At 35.9% G+C, this 12,192-nt stretch overlaps 1 protein-coding gene across 2 annotated transcripts in view; it reads left to right on the plus strand.

Moving 5' to 3' along the window:
- LOC102399410 (UDP-glucuronosyltransferase 2C1) overlaps positions 1-12,192 on the plus strand; it is a 36,942-nt gene that overhangs the window by 11,216 nt on the left and 13,534 nt on the right. For both annotated transcript variants that reach the window (XM_006071136.4, XM_006071137.3), the window contains exons 2-3: positions 1,587-1,735; positions 5,419-5,550. In XM_006071136.4, coding sequence (XP_006071198.1) covers positions 1,587-1,735; positions 5,419-5,550 — 281 coding nt within the window. The remainder of the gene's footprint in view (positions 1-1,586; positions 1,736-5,418; positions 5,551-12,192) is intronic.

Here is a 12,192-nt window from a genome sequence, read left to right on the forward strand (position 1 = left end):
TTCAATAAGATGCTTGAAGCGCATTGGATTAATAACAAAAGAGTGCAGATTTTAACTAAAAAAGATATTATTTGGATAACAAAAGAAGGTGAATCAACGATATGACCCCATAATTCTACTCATAGGCTTATAACAAAAAAAAAATGAATGCATTTATCCACACAAACTACATACCTTAATGCTCATAACCACATTATTCATAGAGCCAAATATGAAAACAACACAAATATTTGACAATTACTGAATGGATTAAAAAAATGAAGTGTATCTGTACAAAAGTATTATTCAGAAATAAAAAATCTTCAAGTACTGATACATATGACCTTAGGAATCAATCTTGAAAACTTGTTAAATAAAAGAAGGTAGCATAAAAGACCACACAGTGTATTTAAAAGGAAGAACTGTATGGCGTAAATTGTATGTCAATAAAATTGTCATTAAAAGAGTAGAGGAGCAAAGCATTTCAGAAAGAAAATAAAATTATACCCATAGCTGACACCTAAGGCTCAAATATGAAGTCTATACTAGACCTGAAACTGGAATTTGAATACCTTGGACATTATCAGAATCAGACCCCTAAATTACTGAGATTTGCTTGTGATCTTTTAAGCAGATAGGTTTCCCTGACAATTCAAAAATCCCTCATATTTTTTAATCAAAACTTCAGCACTCTTAGAATATCAAGGAAAATATTTTTTTAAAAAATCATGTGGTTAGAATCCAGATAGCTATAGTTTCTTTTTATTGGTGATGTGGAGTACATCTTTCAAAAGAACACTTACACTCTGAATAAGGTTCCTTATACCACAGTAATTATATAAATTCAGAAATGAAACTTTTGCGCCAAACTAAGGAACATGATTTAATTCAGAGTCACTAATTTGAGCTGCTATTATGTTAATATTCACATGCTTTCCACTTGTTTTGAAAGGGGACACTTTTGTAAGGAAGTAGGTCAAAATAGCAAATATTTTGCCACCAGATTATGATGCAGTGCTCTATCTTCACCAAAGAGGACAAAGTTTTGTGAAACTAATTTTGTAAAGGAGATAATTACTTTAAGATTTTTATTATAAGATTTCCATTCTGGATAGGATGTACTTAGTAGTAACAGGACATTTCCAATACCAGAAAAGAAAACAATGGTTCAATTTAAAAAGCTGCTTATTTTTAAAGCTATCAGAAACTTTTGGAGCAATGAAAATGAGATAAATTGGAATTCCAGAAGAGGAGGAGACTGTACCACAGTAGGCTGAGGATAACTGGCTGAGTTTTCTTGTTTATTGCTAAGAGCACCTGCTGATTCTGAGCATGGAGTAGGGCTCAGGTGTAGCTCAAGCGGAAATATTTTGTTGGTAGAGATAAAGCAGAAGATCTTTGGTTATTCCATACTTAATTCTGTGTTTGGTTCTTCCTAGTCTCAGTATTTTGTACTCTTGGAGGAGGAAAAGCCTATTGATTTCTCTTGGGTTGCATAGAACTAATATTGGTTCTTTAAAGATTCTTCACAGGAAATTTGATGGTAAAACATGTCCCACCTAGCATATCAAATGTTTTTCCCTCTATCATCTTTCATTTTTGTTCAGGAAAATCTACCAAATTATGTGAGATTATGGGAAAAGCTGAAATGTGGTTGATTCGAACTAACTGGGATTTTGAATTTCCTCACCCTTTCTTACCTAACTTTGAATTTGTTGGAGGACTGCACTGCAAGCCTGCAAAACCCTTGCCTAAGGTAATTAAATGTGTTTCTTTTTGCCTCTCTCAGTATTTACCTCCTGAAATGATTTGTAGTTTATTATTTCTAGTATTTGATATTCAAACTGAAAACCTAGACACAAGAATTAATGGGACTTGTCCACATTAGACTTTTATGCTACCATATTTTCTACATTATCATAGTAATCATTACTGATGCTAATCAAATATGCCAGATGTTTAACTAAAATAAAATTCCCAGCCCCTGAGTTTAGTGAAATTGTCCAATATTCTCTGGGAAATGAGTATAAGCTGAAGAGGCATGTATAACTTCCATGTCCAACTCTTAATTATCAGATGCACTTACTCCAGAGTTCTCTTTCCCTTTGTGATGTGAATGACATGTGTCAATCTGAATCCTGATTAAAAATACATGGAATAATAGATGGATATATGGTAAAAGAAAGAAGCCGTTGGTTTAGGATACTAAGATACTTGAGCCTTTTATTTACGTATTTACTTTTGGCCATGCTGCTGCAATATGTAGGATCTTAGTTCTCTGACCAAGATTGCACAGGTGCCCCCTGCCTTGGAAAGCAGAGTCTTCATCACTGGGACAGCAGGGAAACCCCAAGACACTCAGATTTTTGAGTTGCAAGTTATTCAGCATAACCTAGTCTAAGAAATGGACATAGTAGAGAAATTACGATACTTTGAGAAAAGATCAAATAGAGGTGTGATGGCTCACCCAAAATCCTGGCAGAACATACAGTAATCATTTGTTTGGTTTAAATAGAGGAAAGAAATTAGCCTGGAAAGATGACCATAGGATAAGTTATGAAAAAAGCAAATGAGAAATACTAAGTAGTCTTTGGGCTTCCCTGATGGCTCAGAAGGTAAAGAATCTGCCTGGAGTGGAGGAGACCTGGGTTCGATCCCCAGGTAGGGAAGATCCCCTGGAGGAGGGCATGGCAACCCATCTCAATTATTGTCTGGAAAATCCCCATGGATTAGAGGAACCTGGTGGGCTACAGTTCATGGGGTGGCAAAGAATCAGACATGACTGAGCAGCTAAGCACAGCACAGTATAAGTATTCTTCACCTCAAATTTAATATCAATGACAAATCAATGTATAAGTTTTAAGCAATAAGGTGATACAGCTTACCACTTCATATAGTTTGGTTATTGAATTATTTGGAATGGAGTACTATTTAAATGGGCTGAGATGGAATGGGCTGAGAAATAGGTGCAGTAGTTTCAGAAAGACTTTATAGAAATGCAAACTGCTATATGATAATAATTTTGAGCATAAGTGGAAAGATTTGGAGAATATTTACAAAGAAAGTTGGTAAGATTTTAAGATAGGCTGGAGGTGGCAGTTAAGAGTGACAATTTCAGAATTAATCCTTAGCTTTTTATTTCTTGTATATGTCATCCTTTATATTTACTATTTTGTGTGGGAATTTAGTAGAGAATATTGTCATTTACTAAGTGAAGAAGGAGAAAGGAGCAATTTTGAGGGAAAATGGTCAATTCATGTTTGTATATGCTGAATGAGGTACAATGCAGTATCTAGCAAGCAGCTATTAAACACACTGTTTTAATCACAGGAGACAGGTCAATTAAGTATTTATGAAGTTTTTTAAATTAATAAACTATTTTTAGAGACATTTACATTCACAGCAAAATCTTAAAGCACGATGTTCAATATTTTGAAAAGATAGATGATGTTGGATATGCATTCTACATTGTCATAAGCCATTTTTTCAGCTTAGAAAGTAATCCTTTAAGTATTCTGAGTTTGTTTGTTTTTTTCTCCATAATTTTTAATAAAAGATCTATGCCTTGTAAACATTCAGTTCTAAAATCCTAGAAATCAAATGTTGGAATAGTGTGAGGCTTGCTTATAAACATATTAGATATATTTAATAGCTCAAAAATATGAGGAATTCTTCTATTGTCTTAGTATTGACCAATAACACATATGTATGTGTAATGTTTAATGTGTACGTATATGTATGTGTAATGTGTGTATTTAAGTATTTATTTATCAATAATGTGGTATCAAGGATCAATCTGTTATTTTTGCAGGGTGTCCAGAAAGTGTAAGAGCTTTGTAGATTTTCCAGTGAATCTATTTCCCCATCTCCACCCACCAGAGAACACTAGGGCCCTGGGGACACTACAAAAGCACAATCACATCTCTGCAGTCACATAATGACATGCTCATACACATATGAAAAAAAAAATATTCTTAAATCTATGATATCAGTAGGATTCTTCGTTCATAACATTGAATTATTTGACTAATTTGTATTGCTAATGTTGGTTCCGTAATATCCCTAATTAAAAAAATTAGACAACAAAGGACGCTAAATCAACATATTATATACAGCTACAAGAGTCAATGCAAATGTGCAAAGTAAGGCATAAAGAGGGTGAAGAGTAAAGTAATCATGAGGTTTGAGGCTCTTATAGAAAGGAATATGATGGAGAATCTGGTGAAATTTGAACCTTTTCATGAACAATAACTTTTGTGGCTGTTTCAGAGTTAGTGCATGTACAATGGTAAATGATGAGTAAGCCAATGACTATATTCAGTTCTCTTTATTACCTTTTAGCACCCTCTCCACAATGCTCCAAATGAATTACATCTGATTCTTAAGTAGTTCAAGTGCTTCACCTCATATTTAGCCATGGATGCTAATAAGATTTATCTTTCATTTTCTACTGAAGCACAGTCAATATAATGACATACTTTGGTACAGTTACTCTGTTCTGTTTTCTAAATTTCAGTTTTGTTTTATATTGCCTATTTTTTCTCTTGGTAGAAGGTTCCACAGCACATTTAGAAATGAGGTAGCTATATAACTTCCTGACTGGACAAGTAATGCAGAAGTTCTTATAAAGCATACTCTGAGAATGACAGTAATATAATAGACACATACAGCATCACATTCAAAGTAAAATGGCATATTTGATCATGCTGAAGTAACCTAGAAATTTGGCTGTAATACCTACAGCTGTGTGAAAGTGAAAGTCACTCAGTTGTGTCTAACTCTTTGGGACCCCACGGACTGTAGCCTGCCAGGCTCCTCTGTCCATGGAATTCTCCAGGCCAGAATACTGGAGTGAGTAACTGTTACCTTCTCCAGAGGATCTTACCAACTCAGGGACCAAACTCAGCCCTCCCACATTGCAGGCGGATTCTTTAAAGTCTGAGCCACCAGAGAAGCTCAAGAATACAGGAGTGGGTAGCCTATCCCTTCTCCAGCATATCTTCCCACCCAGGAGTGGAACTGGGGTCTTCTGCAATGGAGGTGGATTCTTTACCAGCTGAGCTCCAGGGAAGCTCTATAGCCTTGGACAAATTGCTTAACCTTTCTGAGATAGCTTTCTCATCTGCAAATGTATACATATTCCTTCAGTTACCATGTATCAGAATCAAATGATACAAGTAAAGAGCTCAGCAATGGCAAAAGATACATATAGTCAATAATTTGTAAAGACATACACACATACATCTCTAATGTGCTAAAAGAAAACCTCCAATTTAAATAATTCTTAATTTGCCTATTAACCAATGATTTCAGGTCATATTCTGTACTCTGAAATAGTTAACATTAAAAAATAGAATCATTCTTAGTTCGGGCACATTGAGAAAAGTGTGTGACTCATAACTCTAAACTCTCACATAACAAAGACTGTTTTCTTCACAGGAGTTTGAAGAGTTTGTTCAAAGTTCTGGAAAAAATGGAGTCGTGGTGTTTACTCTGGGATCAATGGTCAAAAACCTCACAGAAGAAAACTCTAAAATGATTGCATCAGCCCTTGCCCAAATTCCACAAAAGGTCAAATATTTATATTTTTTGAGGGAGGGGCAGCTATTTTAGAATCTAGGAAAAACTCTTTAATTAAAAAGTGTGCTTTAAAATGTAGAAGTTATTGGTACTGTTATTGTCAATTTAACTGAGATATTAAAAAAGTATTAACTGTGAAAGCAACATATGTAATTGCTATCCTGGCATTGCTAACAGGAAAACATATTGCAGAATTTTCTTTAAACAATGAGCTAATACTGAATCATTCACTACTGTTAACCAGTAAACTTTGTGCCTAGATTTTAAACTTTCCATGTAATCTAACATTGTTTTGTTGTTTGTATTGTTTTATCTTAATATGAGGCATATACACAAGTTACAACTGCCATGATTGAGAATAAAATAATATTTATTTTAAATATTTATTTTGAATATTTTAAAATAATATTTTAAATTATAGTCTTGATTCACAGGATGCCTTGGGACTATATTTCCTTATAATTAATGGATTTGGGTCAGTCAGGACCTGGTTGACCCTTGAAGTAACAGCATAGATTCTTGGAATACTCCTAAGCAATGATTCTTCTATTTACATAATTGAAGACTTTAATAATATTAAAACAGTAAAGATTTATATAGTTCACTCTATGATGTTACCCTAAATTATACTTTTTATTGATACTATTCTAGGTTATAACTGAATAATGTTCTTCTTAAACTCCCAAAGACATTTTTCCCCCTAGCTTTAGTGAAAACAGAGAATTACCTGCAATGTTAAGTTACAAATGCTCACAATAATTATTGTATTCATAGCCAAACTACTTTCAAAAATTGTTTTGTGGAAGCAATACCTTCTAAATATTTAATGTAAAAAAGGATCTTCGCAAGAATATTGAATTGTATTAAAATATACAATGTTTAGGGGTTAAACCAGGGCAGAATCTGAAGCACCAAGACCTCTCTCTCTGCATAAACAAAATTGTTCCAGCAAAAGCTATCTGAAGTAATCATATTTGAACTCTGGACTCTAAGTACTTGCAACTCACAGTGGAAAGACTGGGTGGAAATCACCCAGCCTCACATTAGCCAACATGCCTGTATTCCTGGTGTAATTTGTGGCACCATGAGAGGCAATAGACTTTAACCTCCAAATACTGTGTGTTTGCAATTTAATTGCTGACTACTGCCTGTGATAATTGAGGTGAGGCACAAAAGTTGACCACAGTCATTTCAACCTTCATTATAAGATGCAATTTCCAGGAACTTTAAAGGATAAGCTTATTTTTTTCAATTTCCCATTTTTGTCCACTTTGGAGCAAGTCATTGAATTAGGCCATCGAAAAACAACCTCACAGTGGAATTTAGAAAGCTATGTGCAGGTCCATGAAAAGATAATGATTCATAAAATATCTAGAAGGCCTAAACCTTTAACTTCAAGCTGTTTCCTGGCAAAGAAAAATGCTTCAACAGTCAAACAAACAAATACACAAAGCAAACCCTATCAAAGGGGCAAATCAGATTTCCAGAGTTAGAATCGTGTTTAAAAATCCAATGCACACATCTCAACCAATATCACAATACATAGAAAGTTAGATGAAAGTATAGCCCAATCAAAGGAATGAAGGGGGAAAAAAAAGGAATAAAATAAATTGAGAAAAACAATTTCTGAGGGATGCTAGATTTTGGAATTACTAGAAACAAATACTTTAAAAACTCTGTCCTAAAGATGGACAAAGAAACAAAGGAAGACAATGATAAAGAGAAGAAAATGATACAGAGACAAAAGGAAATACTGGCAATGAGAAAGAAATTATTTTTTTCTCATATAATTTCAAAAAGAAATTATAGAGCTCACAGTTACAATAACTAAAGTGAAAAATCCACGGAAGGGGTTCTAAATCAGACATGAGTCAAAAGCATCAGCAAATGTTCAGCTCAGTTCAGTTCAGTTGCTCAATTGTGTCTGACTCTTTGTGACCCCATGGACTGCAGCATGCCAGGCCTCCCTGTCTATCACCAACTCCCAGGGTTTACTCAAACTCATGTCCATTGAGTTGGTGATGCCATCCAACCATCTCATCCTCTGTTATTCCCTTCCCCTCCTGCCTTCTTCTTTCCCAGCATCAGGGTCTTATCAAATGAGTTTGCTCTTCACATCAGGTAGCCAAAGTATTGGAGTTTCAGCTTAGACATCAGTCCTTCCAATGAACACTCAGGACTGATTTCCTTTAGGATGGACTGGTTGGATCTCCTTGCAGTCCAAGGGACTTGCAAGAGTCTTCTCCAACACCACAGTTCAAAAGCATCAATTCTTTGGTGTTCAGCTTTCTTTATAGTCCAACTCTCACATCCATACATGACCACTGGAAAAACTATAGCTTTGACTAGATGGACCTTTGTTGGCAATGTAATGTCTCTGCTTTTTAATCTGCTGTCTAGGTTTGTCATAACTTTCCTTCCAGGGAGCAAGCATCTTTTAATTTCATGGCTGCAGTCACCATCTGAAGTAATTTTGGAGCCCCCCAAAATAAAGTCTGCCACAGTTTCCACTGTTTCTCCATCTATTTACCATGAAGTGATGGGACTGGATGCCATGGTCTTAGCTTTCTGAATGTTGAGCTTTAAGCCAACTTTTTCACTCTCCTTTTTCACTTTCATCAAGAGGCTTTTTAGTTCTTCTTCACTTTCTGCCATAAGCGTGGTGTCATCTACATATCTGAGATTATTGATATTTCTCCCAGGAATCTTGACTCCAGCTTGGGCTTCATACAGCCAAGCATTTCTCATGATGTACTCTGCGTATAAGTTAAATAAGCAGGGTAACAATATACAGCCTTGACATACTCCTTTTCCTATTTGGAACCAATCTGTTCCAAGTCCAGTTCCAACTGTTGCTTCCTGCCCTGCATACAGTTTTCTCAAGAGACAGGTCAGGTGGTCTGGTATTCCCACCTCTTGAAGAATTTTCCACATTTTTATTGTGATCCACACAGTCAGAGGCTTTGGCATAGTCAACAAAGCAGAAATAGATATTTTTCTGGAACTCTTCCTTTTTCCATGATCCAGCAGATGTTGGCAATTTGATCTCTGGTTCCTCTGCCTTTTCTAAAACCAGCTTGAACATGTGGAAGTTCATGGTCCACGTATTGTTGAAGCCTGGCTTGGAGAATCTTGAGCATTACTTTACTAGCGTGTGAGATGAGTGCAATTGGGCAGTAGTTTGAGCATTCGTTGGCATTGCCTTTCTTAGGGATTGGAATGAAAACTGACCTTTTCTAGTCCTGTGGCCACTGCTGAGTTTTCCAAATGTGCTGGCATATTGAGTGCAGCACTTTCACAGCATCATCTTTCAGGATTTGAAATAGCTCACCTGGAATTCCATCACCTCCACTAGCTTTGTTAGTAGTGATGCTTCCTAAGGCCCACTTGACTTCACATTCCAGGGTGTCTGGAATGCAAATGTTAACTGGGGACTGGAATGCAAAAGTAGGAAGTCAAGAAATGCCTGGACTAACAGGCAAATTTGGCCTTGGAGTACAGAATGAAGCAGGGCAAAAGCTAATAGAGTTCTGCCAAGATAACACACTGGTCATAGCAAACACCTTCTTCCAACAACACAAGAGAAGTCTCTACACATGGACATCACCAGATGGTCAACACTGAAATCAGATTGATTATATTCTTTGCAGCCAAAGATGGAGAAGCTCTATGCTGTTTCTGCTAAGTTGCTTCAGTTGTGTCCAACTCTGTGCAACCCCATGGATGGCAGCCCACCAGGCTCCCCCGTCCCTGGGATTCTCCAGGCAAGAATACTGGAGTGGGTTGGCATCTCCTTCTCCAATGAGAAGCTCTATATAGTCAGCAAAAACAAGACTGAGAGTTGATTGTGGCTCAGATCATGAACTCTTTATTGCCAAATTCAGACTTAATTTGAAGTAGGGAAAACCACTAGACCATTCAGGTATGACCTAAATCAAATTCCTAATGATTATACATTTGATGGCATCACTGACTCGATGGATGTAAGTCTGAGTGAACTCTGGGAGTTGGTGATAGACAGGGAAGCCTGGCATGCTGCAATTCATGGGGTCGCAAAAAGTCAGACACGAGTGAGTGACTGAACTGAACTGAACTGATACATTTGAAGTGTGAAATAGATTTAAGGGACTAGATCTGATAGACAGACTACCTGATGAAAAATGCATGGAGGTTTGTGACATTGTACAGGAGACTGGGAGCAAGGCCATCCCCAAGAAAAATAAAAGCAAAAAAGCAAAATGGCTGTCTGAGGAGGCCTTATAAATAGCTGTGAAAAGAAGAGAAGCCAAAAGTAAAGAAGAAAAGGAGAGATATACCCATTTGAATTCAGAGTTCCAAAGAATAGCAAGAAGAGATAAGAAAGCCTTCCTCAGTGATCAATGCAAAGAAATAGAGGAAAACAACAGAATAGGAAAGACTAGAGATCTCTTCAAAAAAATTAGAGATACCAAGGGAACATTTCATGCAAAGATGGGCTCAATAAAGGCCAGAAATGGTATGGACCTAACAGAAGTGAAGGATATTAAGAAAAGGTGACAAATGTTAATAAACAATAATTGAAATTATCAAGTTTGAGGAACAGAAAAAAAAAAAAAAAAGAAAAGAAGAAAAATGAACAAAGCCTAAAAGTTGTGAGGATCCATCCTGTGAATTAACATATATACTGTGAGAGTTCCAGAAAGAGAGAAATCAGCAGATAGCATACTAAAATAAATAATGGCTTAAAATAGCCCCAATTTAATAAAGGTTTGAATCTATACGGAGCTTCCCAGATGGCGCTAGTGGTAAAGAACCTGCCTGCCAATGCAGGAGACTTAAGAGCTGTGAGCTCGATCCCTGGATCAGGAAGATCTCCTGGAGGAGGGCACAAAGCCCACTCCAGTATTCTTGCCTAGAGAATCCCATGGACAGAAGAGCTTGGCAGGCTATAGTCTATCAGGTTGCAAAGATTCAGACATTACTGAAGAGCTTAGCGTGAATGAATTGATACCTCCAAGATGCTTAATGAATTTCCAGTAGGATAAACTCAAGGCAACCTACGTTAAGACATATTATAATCAACTTCTTGAAAGCCAAAGATAATGAGTAAATATTGAAAGTAGCTAGGAAGAAAGAATTCATTACATATATGGTATCTTTAATACAGTGATCAGCCAATTTCTCATCAGAAACCTTGGAAAGACAGTAAGTTGTTAAATTCAAAGCGTTGAAAAACAAAATTGTTAACAGAATTTTATATGATGAAAATGTCCTCAAAACTGAAGTACAAATTAAGACATTCCCAGAAAAGCAAAAGTTGTGGAACATCATTAACACTAGATTTTCCCTATAAAAAATGCAAAAGGAAAACTTTCTGGTTGTAATAAAAGTCTGCTAAACAGTAACACAAAACTATACGAAGAAATAAAGATCTGCAGTGATGTGAAATTGGAGTAAATTCAATTATAAAAGTTAGTATTTTTGTAGTTCTGGCTATATATCTAACTTTTAAAAATCTCAAAAATTTAATATATAAATGCTTAAAAACAATTATGTAATTAGGAACACAATGCATAAGTATATAAATTATGACAACAGTAAAAGAAAGAGGATGAATCTATAAAGAAGTGGAGCTATTTTCTGCTATTGGATCAATATGTCAAGGAATAAGGCATGAGAGTAATTGGAAAATATCTTTTTAAATGAATGAAAACACAAGAGACAAAAAATATGTGGTGAGAAAGCAGGGCCATAGAAAAATTTTTAATTATTGACTTTGAATTTTAGTAATTAAGTAGTGTTTGACTCTTTTGGAACCCCATGGACTATAGCTCACTAAGCTCCTCTGTTTATGGGATTTTTCAGGCAAGAATACTGGAGTGGGTTACTGTTTCCTACTCCAGGGTATCTTCCCAACTCAAGGACTGAACCCATGTCTACTGCATTGACAGGCAGATTCTTTACCATTGAGCCATCGGGGAAGCTCTTATAGCTTTATGTGACTACACTGAAACAGAGGAAAGATCTAAAACAAGCAATCTAAGATTATACTTTAAAGAACTCTAAAAAGAAGGCTAGCTGAACCAATGTATAGCCAAAGCAAAGAAGTAATGATTATTAGATCAGAGATAAACAAACAAAAATAGGTTAAAAATAAAACAGGGAAAATCAATAAAATAAAAAGCCAGTACTTTAAAAAAGTCGGCAAAATTATCAAACATTTAGCTAAACCGGAAAAGAGAAAAAAGAGAGTTGATGCAAAAAATTAAAATTAGAAATGATCCTAGGGAGATTACTAATGGATTTATAGAGATAAAAAGATTATAAGAGAATATAATGGCAGTGTGGCACAGACGGAAGACTAGAAAGACCGTAGCTCACCTTTTCCCTTAGGCACACTAAAATAGATCCTATTTACAGAGCAATTATTGATGAGAACAAGCAGAAGACAGGTTGTAAAGATCTACACCTGAAGATATAAAGAAGGAACTACAATTAGATAGATAGGAAGGATGGAGAAGCAATACTGTTAAGTATCATATCCCCAAGTAGGCTAATTAGCAGAGGTGGTTCCCAAAGACTGAAAGGGTTGAGCCCAATCCTGGACTCCTTGGCCTAGGTATTCTGTGCTCAGAAGTCAATCACTCAGAGCAT

This window comes from Bubalus bubalis, chromosome 7 (assembly GCF_019923935.1).
Source record: "Bubalus bubalis isolate 160015118507 breed Murrah chromosome 7, NDDB_SH_1, whole genome shotgun sequence".
NCBI lineage: Eukaryota > Metazoa > Chordata > Mammalia > Artiodactyla > Bovidae > Bubalus > Bubalus bubalis.